Source organism: Papaver somniferum, chromosome 5 (assembly GCF_003573695.1).
Source record: "Papaver somniferum cultivar HN1 chromosome 5, ASM357369v1, whole genome shotgun sequence".
NCBI classification, from domain to species: Eukaryota; Viridiplantae; Streptophyta; class Magnoliopsida; order Ranunculales; family Papaveraceae; genus Papaver; species Papaver somniferum.
The window spans coordinates 14119098-14139069 of NC_039362.1; the positions used below are offsets into that span (position 1 = coordinate 14119098).

The 19972-nt window shown below is 35.6% G+C and overlaps 3 protein-coding genes across 4 annotated transcripts; 2 read left to right on the forward strand and 1 right to left on the reverse strand.

Annotated features, from left to right (window-relative positions):
- Positions 1-8989: 8989 nt before the first annotated feature.
- On the forward strand, positions 8990-11067 carry LOC113278786 (protein LAZY 1-like). Its single transcript, XM_026527535.1, has 4 exons — positions 8990-8994; positions 9803-10553; positions 10667-10919; positions 11048-11067. The coding sequence occupies exons 1-4, from the start codon at positions 8990-8992 to the stop codon at positions 11065-11067; spliced, it is 1029 nt and encodes a 342-aa protein (XP_026383320.1).
- Positions 11068-11712: 645 nt separating this feature from the next.
- On the forward strand, positions 11713-13485 carry LOC113281021 (protein PELPK1-like). Its single transcript, XM_026529653.1, has one exon. It carries the CDS (start codon positions 11922-11924, stop codon positions 13161-13163), a length of 1242 nt encoding a protein of 413 aa, XP_026385438.1. The 5' UTR covers positions 11713-11921; the 3' UTR covers positions 13164-13485.
- Positions 13486-14784: 1299 nt separating this feature from the next.
- Positions 14785-19733, reverse strand: LOC113281020 (sphingosine-1-phosphate lyase-like). Of its 2 annotated transcripts, XM_026529650.1 has the most exons (15): positions 19405-19733; positions 19271-19316; positions 18631-18782; positions 18442-18501; positions 17567-17791; positions 17352-17493; positions 17154-17204; positions 16945-17036; positions 16578-16704; positions 16435-16450; positions 15996-16103; positions 15833-15887; positions 15609-15755; positions 15280-15358; positions 14785-15135 (listed from the first exon to the last, which is right to left on the reverse strand). In XM_026529650.1, exons 1-15 carry the CDS (start codon positions 19608-19610, stop codon positions 15013-15015), a joined length of 1629 nt encoding a protein of 542 aa, XP_026385435.1. In that variant the 5' UTR covers positions 19611-19733; the 3' UTR covers positions 14785-15012. The 2 variants fall into 2 exon arrangements, with proteins under 2 accessions (XP_026385435.1, XP_026385436.1); XM_026529651.1 differs by lacking the exons at positions 19271-19316; positions 19405-19733 and having other exon boundaries at positions 18638-18778.
- Positions 19734-19972: the final 239 nt, after the last annotated feature.

Genomic DNA, 19972 nt, shown 5'->3' on the forward strand with positions numbered 1-19972 from the left:
CCTAATATATCTCACGATGATCAAGGTATAATTGCATTCCTTACGTCTTTGATCCCAGCAGGATACTACGCACTTGATTCCCTTAGCTGGTCTCACCCACAACCAAGAGTTGCTACGACCCAAAGTCGAAACTTGATAAATAAATCTGTCTCATATAGAAAAGTCTATTAGAATAAATAAATCTTTCTATCACAGAAATACCTACGAGTTTTGTTTCGTCTTTTGATAAACGAAGGTGCACATGAACCAATTGATAAACCGGACTTATATTCCTGAAGATTAGCCTAGTATTATCAATCACCTAACAATAATCTTAATCATATGGTAGCTGATGTAGTTTTTCAAGTGGTAAATAAGATATTCGATTATCAGACTTGTAAAGGTTTGATTTAAGACTTAAAAATAGAAAACACTTAAACTAAAGAAAATATGTACACACGGTTGTCACAAAATATCGAGAGAACTGGGACTGGGGCTTCCACCATTAATCACATTCAATTGGTTCGAATATTGATTCATAACACTTCTAACTCTTTTATGGACTCTATTTCTTTGCCAAAGGTAAATTTTGTAAACGATAAATTGTAAATCATAAGCATAATGCATCAAAAGCTCTAAGTCTACGCACACGTCATCAGACAAAATCACAACTAATTAATAAAAATCATAAATCAATTAAATCAATTGAAAAAGTCATGAAGAATCATTATAGTTACCAAGCAATTGTGAAACATGGCTTCCTCCGTCGTCCCAGTGTTGGAGTTTAGCTCCTTATGTCGAAAACACGCTCAAAATAATAACTCATGGCTCAATAGGTGTTTTATTAAAGGAAAATAATATTACAGCGAATCTGTAACTTAAATAGCTGTTACAGAACCCACTGTTACAGATAAGCCTAACAGAAATAATTGTTGGCAAACTGTCACAAAGATATCGAATTTGAAAGATTAGGCAACGGTTCTGGCCTTCTTCTTCCTCGTTCTTGTTGATGATGAACACGCCTGCAACTATTGATTTTTGCTCTGCAGCTCCTCCAAAACCTCCGTTCGGTCCCCCAATTCCCGATTCAAATTTCTAGAACTCGTACCAACCTTTTTATACATGGAAAAACCACTAAATCCCGAGAATCTCTTTCTTTTCTCTTCGACCAAAAGTCACGACACTTTCCTTTTATTTCTCTTCTACACCTCTCTGACTCGTTCGAAACTATTATATAGATAGAAATAAATCTCTTCGAGAAGATATCATTCCTGATTCACCACGTACCTTCCAAATATAAACTCAGAAAGACCCGTAACTTCCTTCTCACTCTGTTTTCTCCAAATCGAAGATAACTCCCTTCTTTTTCGAATCTGAGACCATTACCTACCCTGTTTTGATACAACAGGATATTCCCAATCAAACTGTGACAAAAACTCCAGCCAAATATCACGAAATTCTCCAACAGAATCTTCCATGTTTCGAACCAAAAAACCCGAGAGCCTGTTTAATCCCAAAATTGATTATCTAGCCAAATATAATCGATCAAATCACTCATATCATCCCTTTATAGGCTTAACATATCCCTTCCATCCAATTTCATCCATTGAGTCTCTTCAAATCACGTCCGAAATCCAAACCCTAATCTGTCAGTGAAGAACATACTTTCCCGCCAAAATCAGAAATTCAAAATGGAGAAGAAGATGGCCCTTAACCAACTTCCGGGTGCCTTTAACACTTGGGGCGTCCTGGGGTGTAAATAACAAGTGGGTGCCCCTTAGTAATTGAGGTGCCCCTTAACCATTTGAGGGGTGATTTCAATAATTTTCTCTAGAGAGTCCAAATACCACTTTTTGAGCCAATTTCTTCGCGCATGTTTATTTCTCAAAAAATACCTACAAAGAAATAAAATATCAAAATAAGTACAAAAATGGGTACTAACAATGTAGAAAATCGAAAATAAAATAGACACATAAATGCGTCTATCAAATACCCTCAAACTTATTATTTGCTAGTCCCGAGCTAATCAATTCGACAAAATAAAATCCTAACTCAGATATTAGTATCAATCCCATTATTTACCTCCATGCAGTAGTTACTTTGAAGTATAGACAGTCCAAGATCAATGCCTTTCCAAGTCCAAAAAGTATTCTTTCCCACTTCTGACAAATGTAGAAACTTTTCCTTTATAAAAATATTTAGCCTTAAGAATTTTAGTAAGCAAATGATTAGATTGCTGACAAATTCTCCAAGCTAACTTGGTAAGAAGATCATGATTAAGCATTTCCAAATCTCTAAATGCTAGTCCACCCAAGTCTTTAGATAAGCACATATTCTGCCAAGCAATTAAGTTCAAACCTTTATTAGACTTATACCCCACCAGAATTTCCTATGTATTAAATCAAGTTTCATGAGAAGCTTATTAGGTATTTTGAAAGTACTCATTTGATACATAGGAACAGCATTAAGAACTTCTTTCACCATTGTTGTTATGCCAGCTTGATGAAGATTGATACCTTTCCAGTTTTCAAGTCTTCTTTCAAAAGCAAACTGGATTTCTTCAAAGGACTTGACCTTAAACCTACAATAATAAGAGGTGATCCTAAAAAAATATTTCTCATTTTCCTTCATAGAATTAACTCCCAAAATATTGCTGAGAGTGTTGCACACAGATGGATCCAAATTGTTACTGTAGAAAACTGAAGATTTGTCAAAATTAATGACCTGACCAGATTGTGAACTAAAATCATGCAATATTTGAAGAAGATTATTCACACTGGTTAAATTAGCATGAGTGAAAATGAGACAATCATCTGCAAAAAGTAGATGACTAATAGGTGGAGCACCTCTTGCAGTTGTTATTCCTTTAACTGCCTTTGATTCATGTGCTACACATAGTGTTCTAGAGAACCACTCCATTGTAAGAATAAAGAGATAAGGAGATAGGGGATCTCCTTGTATAATTCCTCTAGAAGGATAGAATTCATCACAAGGGAACCATTTAGAAGAACTGACAAGGTAGTAGTGATGATATATTGTTGTATTAGCTGACACCATTCCTCACAAAACCCAAAACTTTGAAGAACTTTAATAAGAAATTGCCATTCGAGCCTGTCAAAAGCTTTTGACATGTCAAGCTTGGGTGCTAACCAACCTCCTTCACCCTCCTTTCTTTTCATAGAATGTATTAACTCATGAGCTATAATGGTATTATCATTGATCATTCTTCCTGAAACATATGCAGCTTGAAATGGAGATATAAATACTAGGATCTTGGAGATAATTTTATATGAGGTATTGCAAAGACCTATATGTCTGAAATCAGAGGGAGTAAATGGTTTGTTCTTTTTAGGTATTAAGGAGATATAAGTTTTATTAATCTGTGTAGGTAAAAACTTAGTTGAAAAGAAATTCTTAACCATGTCATAGACATCATTACCTACAATATTCCATTGAGACTTGTAGAAACCTGCTTGAAAACCTTCAGGACCTGGAGCAGACCAACTCTCCATACTCTAAGATTTTAAGAATTTCTTCATTAGTAGGAGGTAAAAGAATTATGTAATGATAGTTGGAATATTTAAGTAATGTTGTTCCTCAATAGTTGTAATGATCGGTGAGAAGTGAAGCAAAATATCTTCTCTAGAGCGAAGCCAATTTCGTTCTGAATCTTTTAAAGAATCAATATTATTCCTTTCTCTTTTCATCTTTGTTAAAGTATGAAAGTATTTAGTATTATAATTCACGTCTTTAACAAAGTTATCCCTGGACTTTTGTTTATTGAACTCATGCTGGATTTGATGCCACTTATCCAATTTCATTCTAACCTCATTATCCTTTGAATTATTTTATTGAGAAAAAGGAAGAGCTTGTATTTCAGACATTTGTTGCTGAAGAGAATCTACATTCTGATTAATATCCCCAAAATGTTTTTTATTCCATCTAGATAAAGCAATTCTTGTGAACTGAAGTTTTTGACTTGACTGAAACCTGGAGAGCCTTGAACTGATTTTTCCCAAGCTTTAGCTATCTCCATTTCACATGTCTTATCATGCAGCCATGACAGAAAGAACTTGAAAGGCTTGTTGAGAACAGTCAGTAACCAACATAATTGGGCAATGATCACTACCAAGTTGATTGAGATGAAGAAGTTTAGAATCATTTAAGACAGAATTCCATTCAGAATTAACTAAATCCATGTCTATTCTTGACCTTTTCTTCCCTGTACCAGTATTATTGCTAGACCAAGTATGTTCCCTTCCTATGAAGCCCAAGTCTTCTAGACCAACTTCTTGAAGAATAGATTGAACTAAACCATCACTTAAAGAGGAGACTGGAGAGGAATTATCAAGAAGACTAAAATTAAGATCTCCAAGAAGAACCCAAGGCTGAGTAATATTAAGACCAATCTCTTTAATGAATTCCCATTGTGTCTTCTTCTTAGCATAATTACAGTAACCATACATACATGACAATAACCACTCTGGCTGGCTTGGATCACTTTGAACAGATGCATGTATCATGTTGTTATCACAGCTAACAATATCACACACAAAACCATTTTTTCCACATAAGTATCAGACCACCAGATAGACCTACTGGTTGAATATATTTAATATTGGGATATCTAAAGGGAGCTAAAAGGGTTGTCATTTTATCTTCATATAACTTAGTCTCAAAAAAAAAAGGATCTTGGGTCCTAATAATATTTCTAAGGTTGTCTCTAGTGGTTGGATTGTTAAACCCTTGAACATTCCACGATATGACTTTCATGATACAAGAATTAGCAAAAAGGATGAAAATAAAGCTAAATTTGAAAATTCTTATGTGCAGATTATGATCTAGTATGCATGAGAATTTAATGTTACGAGAGACTAATACAAAAGAGAATTTAACGAAACAGTTAAAATGTCTAAAAAGAGAGTTAAAAGCAATAAAAGTCAAAACATAAGAATAAGAGCAGATGATTAATATTAATGACAAACAAAAATGACTAGATTGTATTAAAAATTAAGTGATGTCTGAAAAAAATAAATACCTGATTCCCCTTGTTAGCATAAGCAGATTGACCATCTCCAGCCGTGATCACTTGTGTAGTCTCAAAGGGTGGATTTGGATTCAACATGGTGTTTTGAGAAGAAATCTCAGGTAAAGAAGGAATTTCATTGGCTGCCTTGTCACCCGTATGACGTTTGCCTAATCTAGTTTCCTCATCAGCAATAACACCATCTTCTTTGAGTAGAAGATCTAAGTTGATCACTTCACCATCTTTGGGAGGAACAAAAACAACTGACTTGGCATACTTTTTCTGATTCTTCCTCACAGCAGGAACAGAGCTTGATGAAACAACAATGATATTTTTCCGAATGTTATTAATGTCGCCTACAAAATAAGGTTTCTCATGTGCTTTGTTAAGAAAAATAGCAGCATCTTTACAGGCACCTTTAGAATGATTAATAACATAGCACTCAGTGCAGAGGCTACTTGGTTGACGCTCATAGAAGAATTTTTTCCATTTAGTAAGTCCAGAATTGGTGGTACATTTAACTCCTCTTCTTAATGGCATTGCAAGATCCACATTAACACAAAACTTCACAGGATCAATACCAATAAGAATTGCATTCTTAGGTTCAATGGCAATCACTTTCCCTATAACTTGTCATATTTTTGTGACAGATGACGTTCATGTGTTCAGGTAGTAAATACTTGAGTTATATCCAAAATTGTTGAAACCCCAATGTTTCTCAGTATAAATCATTCTAGGAATGTAGTCATGGACTACCAGGAGATGCTTGTTGATGCTCCAAGGCCTTTCATCTATGACTTTGTTTAGGAGTTCCCATTGATTAAACTTGAAAATCATGATATTAGGTTCAACTTCAATAATTCTTAAATTTTCCAGAGTAAGGAATGGCTAGGTGAAGGTGATGTATTTTTCTACTGTATCATAATTCATTCTCCCTTCAGAGATGATTTTTCCAATGACACTAGCCTCCCAATTAGAATCAGTCCCCTCTTCATTGTTACTGCTCTTGATGACCACCACTTCATTAGTATTTCCCAGATCCTGAGTAGCTTGCTTGAACTTATTTACCAAATCTCCGACATGACTAGAATTACTTCCTTCCATTATAGTACACTTTAGATTAGATATACGAAAACACGAAGATGGATGCAAGGATGTGAAAAGTGAGTTTTGAGTTTTTTATTGCGGAAAGGAAAAAAAATCAATGTCGGAGAGATTTATGTGACAACTATTAGGGTATTGAGAGTATAATTGATCGAGAAGATAGCTATTGGGTAACTGTAGATAATTTTCAAGCCTAATAATATGGAAACAATATTTTCCAATATTAATCATATTTTGGGAAACATTATAGGTGGCATTGAAACGGAAGCAGTAAAATCAGGAAACAAATTAACTGCATGAAGCTGACTTTATGGAATTTGAGTTTTTTGAATTGGCTATTGAGCGGGATGGGATACTACCGATTTTGAAAGAGTTGAACCGGCTTTGAGACTTCTTTAGGAAAAACACCATGAGCAAAAGCTTATAGACATACTTAGCAAACGCTATGATCACAACAACAAAAGAGGAAAAAGCCATTAGAGAAAAATCAATAAGCAAACGCATTAAAAAGGAAAACGAATTTAGTTAGCTATGAACTTCATAAAAAATGGTTTAAAATGAAAATATGCAAGTAAATCAGTTAAAGAAGAGCACCAAAGATAGAAAAAGAGATTAAGAATATAAATAAGATAACATGGTATGAATCAGAACAAGCAAATTAGATGAAATTAAGAAAAAACATGAAAATGAAAGCAAAAAATATGTTACTGAGTTGACTCATAAGTCCGCCCGATCCTCGATGTAGTGGGAAGTTTGGTCTCCATCAAAGATGTTGTTAGAGCAACTCGTGAATTTTTCTTTATTTTTTTTGTTTAAAACTCTTTTCATTTAATTGGACGACCGAAGGGAGTCCTTCTATGTGATGACAATGGAGGCCAAAAATGCAATTGGAGGCAACACTTTTTTTCAATTGATCATGAAATCATCGTATTTTTCCAAAATTGATTTGATAATCAAAGAGTTATAATACCCAACTACTAATAAGCACCATCAAATCGATCAAAGCGCAAGTTGATTGTTAATTATTTCGACCTAAAATACTTGAAAAAACCGTGGCCTAATCTAATTTGCCACAGTTTTGTACAATTTCATTCGATTCGACCAAATTGGATCGAAGTTCATCGTCCTATTCCAAAATTGGTTTGATAATAATGATTGGGGTCCCCATTTATATTTCAACTCCATAAAATCGAGTGAATCCTACCAATTTTACCTTCAATTGCTTCAAATGAAACCAAAAAGTTGAAAAAATGTGGTGCAGAAAAAGTGTGATATAAGACAAAAAAAATTAGTAACGCATATATGTGTTCCTAATTGGATTTTCCGCTGCAAAGTCAAAGAATTCCGTAAAAATTGAATCCAGAAGAATTTTGATCAGATTTTCGGTCGGCCCCCACCGTGCGCGGTAATCTAGTAAATTTTCTGTTTTAAAAAACAAAAAAAGGAGGGATGGCACGTGGGGTGGAAATAAATTTGAAAGTTTCATACGATTAAAACTATTAACTTAGTGGCATGAAACTTTCGTTTCTAATACCAAAGATGAATCTGTACTAGAGATCATCCGTTACCATCGAAACCCTTGATCATTAAATTACAAACAGCAAGTAAATATATCTTTATCATTTGTCTTGTGGAAGGAAAAAGATTCTCCAATTTTGTCAACCAAGAAAACTCCATTTAGGAGATGGATTGTTGACATGAAGGTTTATAGTTGACCTGGTTTTTTTTCTCTTTGAACGAAGGAATAGGCACTATCACATTCCAAATTTTAACTCAACCTTTTTCCATAGTTTATGTTTTTAAGATAGTTTTTGGTCACGGAGTCTTCAACGCGGATAAAACTTAAAAGTTTAATGTAAATGTTAAATAGCATTTAGAAGACTATTGAATATCCTGATGAGATTAGGGTGTACAAAATTTAAATCCATCCAAACTAGTGTGTTAAGGGTGTCTAAAAGATATTAAAAAACCAAATTGCCCATACTATTAATACAATAAAACAACCATGCGGACTAAAACATATTCAAGAAGTTTTCGAAATCTTTCTTCAAAACTCTAATCATACACGATGAAATCAAAAAAAAAAATGAAGAATCAAAACGAATCAAAAGTCGGCATGGTATTTTTTTGTCGACCTTGCCGACTAGTATTAGTCGTTATCTTCCTAGGTTGAATATTGTGACGACTTTTCATCTCTAAAATTAACATTTACAGGGTCGTCACGGTATCCATCCTTATACCTTGCTGACTATTGTTTAGTCGGTAGGTTATGAAATCAATGCCTTGCCGACTAATCATGCATTTCTAAACACCTTTCTCTGTATGTTATAGTCGGCATGGTATTTTTTTGTCGACCTTCGATTTTTCATACTTTCATAATTGAAAGTGTTGATTTCTTCTGTAATTTTGAATATAAAATCACTCAACAACTTTGCAATCCTGTTGGGCCACCGTGGTTTCATTTCCGTTACAAAAAAAAAAAGAATCCTCAAAAATTATAGCACATAATCCATGAGTTCAATCCAAATAATACCTAGTTTGAGAATTTTAATTCAACTAATTAGCTAACTAAATTAATTAACCTAATTAGTGTTAATTAAGCAAGGATAGATTAGACATTTTAAAAATAACTGGTTAAGGAGTGTTGTGTTTTACTTTATAATAACCCGTATTTTATCTTATTAGATATATCCCAATTAATCCGGATATATCCCAATCTCGCCAGGTTGAATATGCCACTTAGTTAATTCTATTATATATAAGAAAATAATATTTAGTTTCCCCTACTCAAAAAACAAATCCCTATTAACACTTAGTTAAAAAATTCCTCCTTGAATCCATTTTCCCCCTCCTGTTAAGACTGCTCGTATAAAAAATACAATGACGTATTTTCGAGTTTATCAAGGAAATATGATTATAAACAAAAGTTGGGCACAATTTTTAAACTGACAAAAATGAAACGGATGGTAAAATTAAAATACCAAGGAGTAACAACAATGGCTACTTTGATTAGTGCTCCATATAGTAACTCAAGACTACTTTATGAGGTGCAATATTTAAGTTTGGCATGAAGAGAACATCGGCACCTCCGAAAATTAGTGAATATATGAACCATACTCTCAGACAAGCATGTATTCATTTGCATTACACCACACAGATTTAATGGACAAAATGGTGCAAGCTAACACAATCAAATAATTAGTGTTGATTTCAACAGTAAGTATACAGTGGTAATTCTTCTGCAACTTTAACGAATAAAGACAGTCAAGATAAAAATCAAGTTACATAAAACAACAAAGGTTGATACAGTACATATCCTTAGAGAATCAAATATATTTGAAGAGAAAACAACCTGATCATGACAAAAACAAAAGAGAAAGCTTGGGTTTCGAGTCGACTGACCTTTAATTAGTTAGTTAAAGAGGTAATAAGCGATAGATAGAAGAACACGTACGTACGGAGATCCACCATTTGCACCAGAATTTTTCTATTACTTCTGTCGCAGAAAATAATTCACCATTTGCTTTTACCACATTATAAAAATATCTGCACCTTTTGTTGTTGAAAGAGATATTTTCTTCTGATCAGCAGCATTGGTCCATACTGCATGTCTTGTTGTTGCTAAAGATAATTTGTAGGTCACAGAAGGGCAGGAAATGACCCTTCTTTGGCTTATTCGTATTTTGTTTGCAGGTCTGGGGCAAAAGCCCTCACTCCTGAACAGCAACAGTACTACCATCCAAAACCAAATATATATACCTACTGTTATGCAAGCCTTTTCCCAGGACAACCAACCTCAGAAAGAAAATCTCCTGCAGAAGCATTTGCTAGAATGGGTTCTTCTAGAGTTGAAGAAAACAACGAGTTCCTCGCTTGCAAAGGACTCGAGTCCTCTTCAGCAGATGTTTCCATCTCTGGATGTTTCGATGGGTTTCTGACAATTGAAATACTGGGTTTGGACCAAAATCAACTTGTTATTGAACCTCAAACACCAACTTTTTCTTTCGAAAACGTATCTCAAAATAACTTGAAGCTCGCGAATGAGGAGTTAGAGAAAGTGTTAAACGCCAACGTAATTAATAAGCTGAAGGATGATAGGTTCTACTGGAATGGTTCAATGTCAGCCAGGACTGGTCATGTCAGTACTGTGACACTCGGTGCAAGTACTGACAATGGCAGTGGCGACAGAAAACATACTCCACTTCAAGGATATTTTGACTTGCCTACTGAATGCACGATAGTGGCAAGGAAAAACCCTCGTCCCTCCTTAGGAGAGTTGTTTCAGAAGAACAGGCTCGAAAAGGAGAACTACTCTAAGGAAAATTATCATACCAAATATTCTGCAGGGGTCAGTGATATGTCCATAAAGAAGTTTTTGAAGTGGCTGATGCTCCGTAGTGGTACTCCTGCTGATCCGGTTTCAGCTGAAAACAGACTCCAAAAGGTAAATCACTCAGTTCATCTTACAGCAGATACTACGTTACGTTTGTTTACTGTTCATATTGTAAGGTAACTCATGTTTATGTTTTCTCTTTTCTGATTTTTTCCCTTTTCCAGGCATTACAAATTTTCAGCAGAAAAGTTCATCCAGAGTGCTCTACCGTTCCACAAAATTCTCAAATGTCCCGCAAGAATGAGAACAACACCGGAATCACTCTTAGTTACAACAAGAATGCAGCTCGTTCAATGGTAGATGAAGAAATATCCTCATTTCCTCCACGGAGTCATCAGACTCAAAAACGAGGTACCATGACAAAGGACAGCACTCTATACGCGAACGGAGAATACTGGATCAAGACAGACGCAGAATGTAAGTACTATAATAATCGCCTTTTTACGTGTAAAATTCTAGGTGCATGTCGTAAAATGATCACCAATATAAAGTCCAGCTCTATTTTGATAGATATTCTGATATATTTCTTTGTATTTCTCTTGTAGATCTGGTGCTGGAGCTGTGAGACTTGAGAAGCTTGTTTTTGTTTTTCCTGCCTTTTCAACAAAATAAAACTTGGCTCTATAACCCTCTTATTTTTATTTTTCTTGGGTCTAATGGCATTTCTTTTTGTCCGAAAAACCAAAGTTTTTCCTGGGGATGTTTTTTCACCCAAGTTCGGATTTTACTCCGTCCACTACACCCAAGATTTTTCCTTAGCCGGTTATACGACCAAATTTCAGAAAAGCTAGTGACAAAAGTTTGCTAAGATTATTTCAGTTTGATGGAGCTGCTGTAATAATTTTTCATTATTTTACTCGTTCCGTTTTTGAAAAAGTGTTACTTTTACATTTTCAATTTGATCTATTTTAGATTTAAATGAAAAAAATGAAAATAACACTTTTCCAGAAATGGGATAGTATTTTTTTTCTACTTCGTCTAGCTATTTGGACTTGCATGTAACATGCGTCTTCTTATGAAATAAAAGTTGCTTGGTAAGAAAATAAATAAATATATGTTGGAAGTGTGTGGTTTGAACTCATTTTCTAAACTAAACTTGGGATTCATAATATTATTCTATATATATGTTTGTAAAGAACAGTTGAGAAGTTGAACTAATTAAACATACACAAATTAGAAAGTCTATCCTACTTCATTGACTTGCCATCTCACATATAACAACTATTGAACTAGAAGTATCTCAAGTCTCAGTTCTCATCTACCAATATCTAACATAAGTGACACTACCGTTCAAGGCTCCAGCTATAAAAACCGAATCATGCAAACATAATTTTTCATTCCTTCATTCTCAAACGAACTTCTTTCAATACCCACTCTCTCAGTAATACAAAGCTTTCTTGATTTCACCATTCACCAGCAATGGCTTCTCATGGGAACCAACTTACTTCAATCTTTTCTCTGATGTTCATCATGTTCAGTACATTGTTTCTCATTAGCGGCAACCACGTGACGATGGTTCAAGCAGGTCGTTATCTATTGGAGACGACACAAACTGTTCCAGAGATTCCAAAACCTACATTACCTAAATTTGAACTACCACCATTTCCTGAGATCCCAAGCTTTCCAAAGCCAGAATTGCCACAGTTGCCAAAGCTTGAAATTCCGGTTCTACCGAAACCAGAGTTGCCAGCACTGCCCAAGATTGACATCCCGTCATTTCCAAAGCCCGAGTTTCCATCATTTCCTAAACTTGAAATCCCTTCTCTGCCTAAGCCCGAATTGCCATCAGTTCCAAAGACTGAAACAGCGTCTTTAACCGAGAAGCCTGAGGTGCCAAAGCTTGAAGTTCCAACTCTGCCAAAACCTGAATTGCCAAAATTCGATGTGCCTACTACAATTCCAAAGCCTGAGTTGCCGAAGCTTGAAATCCCAAAGCCAGAGTTGCCAAAGCTTGAAGTCCCAAAGCCAGAGTTGCCGAAGCTTGAAGTCCCAAAGCCTGAGTTGCCGAAGCTTGAAGTCCCAAAGCCTGAGTTGCCAAAGCTGGAAGTTCCCAAGCCAGAATTACCGAAGCCCGAGTTGCCCAAGACAGAACTCCCTAAGCCTGAACTTCCCAACCCTGAGTTGCCAAAGACTGAATTGCCGAAGCTGGAAATTCCCAAGCCTGAATTACCAAAACTTGATATCCCAACTTTTCCAAAGACTGAAACGGTGTCTTTAACCGAGAAGGCAGAGGTGCCAAAGCTTGACGTTCCAACTCTGCCAAAACCTGAGTTGCCAAAATTCGACGTGCCTACTCTTCCAAACCCTGAGTTGCCGAAGCTTGAAGTCCCAAAGCCCGAGTTGCCAAAGCTTGAAGTCCCAAAGCCTGAGTTGCCGAAGCTTGAAGTCCCGAAGCCTGAGTTGCCTAAGACAGAACTTCCTAAGCCTGAGCTGCCAAAGACTGAATTGCCAAAGCTGGAATTTCCCAAGCCTGAATTCCCAAAATTTGATATCCCAGCTTTTCCAAAACTTGAATTCCCCAAGATCCCTGCTGATTTTCCTAAACCTGAACTACCCAAGTTTGAAATCCCAAAACTGCCAGAATTGCCTAAGATTCCAGAAACTCTACCAAAACCAGCATTGCCTGAGCTTCCTAAAGACTCTCACTCAACCAGCCCTTGATTGAATAGTTTCTGATTTCGAGATTTTCTATTCAGTTTGGTATCCCGATGGTTTATGGTTTGTATATGTCATGCCTATCTTGCTTGCTTTCTAGTTTTCTGTAATATTTGGTTCATACTGATGCCGTATACGTTGTTTAATTTTTTACAGCAGTATATATGTTATGTCATGTGTGTATGGGATATGTTTCACTGGAGGGGATCTGTATTCATTGTGAATTTGATATACGTCATGCTAACAAGCTAGTATGGTTAGTTGACGAATTTTTGTGAAAGTAGATTTTAATTTATTGATACAAAAAACAGAACTAAGTTATCAATTAGCTCTCAGTTTGATTCCTGGTAAATCGTGTATGTCAAAGTTTGCGACAACATTTTAATTTCTCACCCATTTGGTGGGGCTTTATATTGCCATGTCTGAGAGAACCGAGGAAAATACAAACGGTAGATGCAATATATAGCCATGTGTGTGCTGGATAAGCTAGTCTTTTAAAGTTTAGTAGTGTTCTTCATCAAAGCCAGGTTTCAACTCAAGGCTACCATTTCTACGGAATGACTGACCCGACTCTGAGCCGATTAAAGTCCGCGAAAATGAAATGTTCACACATGACATAACATATATACTGAATTTGATTTACGTATCTAAAACTAGTAAAATTGCGCGCTATGCACCTGCCAAGACTTCCTCTATTGCCTGACAAGACTCTTTTTAGCTTACACTAATCACATAATCCATCATTCTTTATGAACGGTTGGTCGATTTGGGCGAATTTTGTAGCATTTGTCTTTGCTAAAGAAGGTAAAAGTGAAGTTTTGGTTTTGGAAATTCTTAGAAATCATATGGTTTTTTGGACTATTGGTCCTTTGCTTCCTCCATTTTTACTAGCCAATGAGAAGAACATAACAACTAATGAGAGTGTTGTTTCAAACTTAAGGACGGGCAAAGAATTTGGGATTTCTACAGAGAGTTGTATAAAGTGATTCAACCATCAAACCATCTTCAGTTGTATAAATTTCATTTGGTTCTCAAAACACTATTGGAGCATCAAAAATGATAGAATTAGCTTTGGATTTGGAGAATAGTGGGAAATGTTTTATATGGGTATTAAGACCACCAAGTGAATTTGATATTAAATCTGACTTCAGATCTGAATGGTTACCGGATGGATTTGTTGAGAGAACGAAAGAATCACAAAAACAGTTGTTAGTGAAAAAATGGGCACCCCAGTAACAGATACTGTCACAAGTCAACAGGTGCTTTTCTGATCCTCAGAAAGGGTATTCTGTTAGATTAGTAAAAAAGTAAAGGTACAAGAAGTTACTCGGTTACTCCTGGAAATGTCATAAGTTCTTGCAGGCACTATGTGCCTGCCCCTTAAACCCAATAACTTGAAGCTCTAAAACTGTCAAGTCGGCAACAATAATTCGAAACTGAAATTTTGGGCAAATTTGAAACATCTGTTTCCGCTGTAGAAGGTAAGAGTGTCACAGTCAACATTAACCTTCTTTTATCACTTTTGACTCAGAGATACCGTGCTTTGGAGGAGATGGTCGATTTCAAATTTAACGTACTTCTGAAACTGTCTGGTCACCGAGCATGGTAGGATAGCAAGGTTAATTAGTCGGGTGAAACAAAAATCAAACGTTTTCAATATAATAGTCACAAGTAGTTTGCTAAGATTATCTCATTGTCATGGATCTGCACTTGCAGGTTCCTCCCATTGTTATGTAAAACTAAATATGTAGGAACCGTGTGGTCCTCCAGACAATTAATACGTGTGCCAGTGTCTCAGACAAATTCAATACAACAGAAATGGCAAGGAGAACAACGTTGACTGGAGGCTCTCACATCAACAAGAGCTATCCATAAAATCTACCAACAAATCGTGAACCATACCTCTATCAGGCATTTTCCCTGCTGCACCATATATCGGAGCCATCCCTCCCTTGACTGGTCCGGGATTTGCTTTAACCTGAAAATTGTCCACACAAAAAGAAAGAAAAAAATGAGGAAGAAGAATATATATATAGATAAGGCAATCTGACACATGTATTGATCTGCTAAGAATGAAAAATACTTAAAGACTGCTCAAATTAGCTATCAAAGACAGACTTACCGTTTGCACAGCTTCCTTCAAGACTCTGAGGAAGTCCTCAACCACCGAAACATGCTGAAGAGTCACGCAAATATGCAGGCTGTTTCAAACACAATAGAAAATTTACTGGTCAGCGGGAAAAGTTAGAATTCATAAAGATTCAATCTGCATAGAGTTTTACGGACACTGAAGAAGGTAGAGATGCCACTGACTCTCCATCAGACGGTTAGTAACACCACTGAAAACAGCAGTGCTAAGGGATTCAAATAAAACGCCTTCTGAACTCTAGAGTCAAAATGGTCTATTGATTCTAAAATGATTACCAAATCTCGTCAAAAGATAACCCCTACCTGTTCGGTCTCTGCAGTGCATTCAAATGCCAGCCATTGGAGGACATTATATCATTGACTTCGAATATGTCTAAATCATTTGAACCGAATGCGACAATTGTCATGTCTGGCCTTCCAATGATAAATAGCTCAGGAATCTCCTTTATCCTGGATACAGCACAAAACTAGCTTAATAATTTAGAGAGTACATAGATTTGAATTTTTCAAATTGAAATATCTTCTACCCTTTTTGTATTTGCTTAGACACTTCCATGATCTCTCTAGTGTTTTGCAAGTAACCTGTAATAAATGGTACTAATTTATTAGTTATCCACAATAACGTCGCTAAATTAAAAATATGAAGGTTTACTTTTAATGTTTGGCTGAAAATACTGGTGGAATTAGTACCTTCTAGGCCTAGACTCATCATTGCTGCCCAAGCCCCGGCACTCAAACCCCCAGGCCTGCTCCCTGCTATTGTTGGAGAAATATAAAGCCCACCTGACCACTCAGTAACTGCAGCAAAGAAGTGGTGGAATAAGTAACAACTTAAAATAAATATGCAGGTATACATCCACAGTATCACGGAAGACAACTAGATCATTAAATTTACTGGTGAGTTTTCAGGGAAGTGTTTGACTAAGTAAGTGTAATTTTCTGGAATACAAATGACGCCTCTGGAAATTTGACACAAAAGATACAGTTTTAAGCTTAAGCCTTTTTGTTAAAGCACGAAGAATGTGCAAAGACATAGAGGTTGGACGCATTGTAGAATCATGATCAGTTAGAGATTATAACAATTCACCAAAACAGCAAAAACATACAAAAGGAGAGGTAGTACACTTACCAGCAACAAATTGGTGCTGCCGACGAAGGCATCCAATCCATCAGCAAGTTAGTTTACAGACATGGAGAAAAAAAGATTAGTAATCCACAATGAGGCTGGAAAAAAAATGGTTAGCACAGGAATCAAACTCTGTAAGCCACTACCTTTCGTATTTCATGATTCCTGTATAGAACTGTACTTGTTCCCTTAGGAGCCAACCCATATTTGTGGACATCAACTGATATTGATGTTACTCCTTCAACCGAAAAGTCGAAGGGGGGAATTGGGTACCTGTAAAAGGATAACCATTGACTCAACAAGTGATTCGGGGTTTACTTTATACTGCATGTTTCAAATGTGCTTAAAGGATGCTGGTTAGTGCAAAATCTATTTTCCTCTTGGGAAGTTGGAAAGAAATGGTTATAAAATTTAACTAGACAGAGCAGAATAGTAGATTAGTCCTTAGTAATCATTATCATGTGAAAACAACAAAGCTAACACATTATTAACAAATAACAACAGTGTCCATACCCAAGTTTACGAGCAAAAGGCAAAACGAAGCCACCAAGGCAAAGGTCGACATGCAAACAAATTCCCATACTGGATGCCAGTTCACCAAGTTCCTGCAAAATTGAGTTGATAAGCAGCAGAAATCTATCTAACAAGGAAATAAATAAAACCATTCAAGAAATGAATAGAACAGATTCAAATCTTTTAATAAAAAAATTTAGTTTACATACTTCAATGGGATCGATTATTCCATGAGGGAAACCTGGGGCAGATCCAACAATCTGAGAATACATAAAATTCACATTATCAAATTGCAATTATGGCACAAATAAATATAATAATATGCCTCGAGATTCTGCCAGTAATGCCAAACCAAAACAACATATATGAATGAAAGACAAGTAAGATTTCTTTTAAGGAATACATACTAAAATAGTATTCTTGTTAACAAATCTTCGGATTGCTTTGACATCTGCTTGAAACTCTTTGTTTACTGGGACTCGCCACAACTTGATATTAAAATACTGTGCAGCCTTGTCATATGCTGAGTGTGCAGATTCAGGAATTATCCTACAGATGAAAACTCCAGAATATCATACTTAGGTTCTATTATAACACCATAGAAAGTATTGAAGCCACTCACATTTCTGGTTTCCTTATTCCCTTCTTTGTTCTCATGTAATCGCGTGATGTTTTCACAGCTAGTAGTATACTTTCAGTCCCTCCTGATGTCATATTTCCACAGATTTGTCCTCCCGAAGCCGTTTCCTTACTTCCAAGCAATGCAGCTGTCATTGCAACCACCTCTGCCTCAAACCGTACTACACTCTGAAACACATCTTGATGCAACGGATTCGTATGTGCAAACCTGAACAAATGAACATATAAAAATATGACCTGAGTATGAATCAACATATCAGCTTTATGTTGTGTGCTAAGAAATTCGATGAAAACTAGGAGAATATAAAAAGTAGGAGATTACTTTTTTCCATACAGAATATCTGTATGTAAGTTCTTACAATTGCACCTCATACTATAATTCTATCTGTTAACATGTACATCCAACTAAAGAACATCTTTATATAAATAGCTGCAAAAACCAAATTTAGATAACTAAGGACATAATCTAATTCACAAAATCCAGGTTATTAAAGTCCTTAAGCTTCACTTTCAATAAATTTCCATTAATGAAACATGTAAATCCATTGGAAAATAAAAAATATGCATGTCTGATGAAATGGTTCTTGCTATCTGCTCCAATATATGTATAGGTCATTTATTGCATCATACATATCTTGAAATATACTTGTCAGCATAAACAGAGTGTTTATCTGACCATTTGATGTAAATTCAAACAAAATGAAGATAAATGATTTCTGAAAATGAAGGCTTGCAGCTTGTCATTTAATATCCCCACCCCAAGCACAGAACTGCCAAATCTATAGCTGAAAGTAAATGCTAAAAGCAAATAAATTCAAGGGAAAAAACAATTGATAAAATGTACCATGTCCTACTAACATTGAATACGCCTCATTTATCAAAGAAAAATGCCTCTCCGAGTCATTTCCACCAATGTATCTGCATCAAAAAAAAAATCTCATCAAAAGTCACAAAATGAAGCATAATGAGAAATTACAGAGTGGGTATTTTGTACTCTTCAACGTGCAAGACACCTACATAAATCAAAATGTAAAACAGTAAACATACACTGTACCGGAGCATTTCCCTTGCCAAGCCACATCTTTTTCTTTCTCTTCTCTCAACTTGTCTATTACATGTCCTCCTAATCCAACCTTTGGTAACTCAGTTTGCCAACCATCTCTTTTAGATTTACCACCAGATTGCATCTTATCAACCACCTACATCAGTAGAAATAATCACAATTACTAATCGAAAACTACATTTGATTATCTTTCATCTAAATTTCGAGTCAGTGTTATATGCACACCAGTTGCCAATCCTCACTATAGTGCACCTTTTGGGATCAACGCCGGGATCTAAGGGTTTATAATGTGCCACAGAAAACAACCTAGCAAGTGGCGTGCGCCCTAACATTTTCTTCTTTTTCTTTTTGGAACCAAAAAAAGTGGGGTCTCTAGCACAAAACATGTACTACTATAAAATATGTAGGCGAAGTACTAAGTACAGTACAACCTTATCTCTAGTATTTCACACACTAATTTCACCATGTTAGCTATTTTGGGGGAACAAGGTCTTAATTGAGTTAACTGACAGAACCCTAGAATTTGCATTTAATGTTCCAAATTCACATACACATGAATGAATTGAATACTATATCATATGGGAAACAAGCAAAATTAACAACTACTAATAAAAAACAAATTACCTTTTGTTTCTCAGCATCTATGTAATTCTTAACAAATGGAATCAACCTGTAATCATCAAATCACACTTTAAAGAGAAAAAAAATCAAAATTAAGTAATTGAAGAATATTACCAATCCTTGTAAAGATTACTTACTTGATAGAGTTCATAAAAAACCCTATAAAAGCAGATTTGAATCCTTGATTTTGAATATGATTCAAGAATGAGTGAAGAGTAGAAGCAATTAAGAGTGCTGTGAGTGGAGTTACAACTAGTAGTATTGGTTCATATTCTGATAAATATGAATTCACTCTATTCCTTAAGCTTATCAAAACTGATGATGATGATGAGAAATACTCCATTGAAAATCCAAAAGAAAAGAAAAAAACTGAATCGAGAAAATCGAAAGGATTTGTAGATATATAGAGAGAAAGAGGATCAATCAGAATCACGACATTAGTTTTAGCGTATAAAAACGGCTTTGTTTTGTCATTAGCCAAATAATGTAATTAACTACTATTTATTCCTACTTTAAAATTGTTGGGGTTGATATGACGTGTCCAGATCTCAATAGTTTATCGAAAACAAGGTGCTTGAGTTATCAGTGGTTAAGATGATGACACGTGTGGAAGGAAAAGAAAGAAACGCAGAAACGGACTGTTTGATTTTGATATGCAAAGACTAAAGAGTTGCGTGTTGGTATTTGATAGACGGGTTGGCGGTT

Bases quoted from the DNA above. Each gene is read 5' to 3' on its own strand.
- LOC113278786 (XM_026527535.1), top strand. The intron at 10,554-10,666 runs GTAAATCACTCA...TCCCTTTTCCAG, and splicing joins CTGAAAACAGACTCCAAAAG to GCATTACAAATTTTCAGCAG. The intron at 10,920-11,047 runs GTAAGTACTATA...TTTCTCTTGTAG, and splicing joins GATCAAGACAGACGCAGAAT to ATCTGGTGCTGGAGCTGTGA.
- LOC113281021 (XM_026529653.1), top strand. From the start codon at position 11,922: ATGGCTTCTCATGGGAACCAACTTACTTCAATCTTTTCTCTGATGTTC.
- LOC113281020 (XM_026529650.1), bottom strand. From the start codon at position 19,610: ATGGAGTATTTCTCATCATCATCATCAGTTTTGATAAGCTTAAGGAAT. The intron at 15,888-15,995 runs GTACTAATTCCA...CATTTATTACAG, and splicing joins GATGAGTCTAGGCCTAGAAG to GTTACTTGCAAAACACTAGA. The intron at 15,136-15,279 runs GTAAGTCTGTCT...GACAATTTTCAG, and splicing joins TGAAGGAAGCTGTGCAAACG to GTTAAAGCAAATCCCGGACC.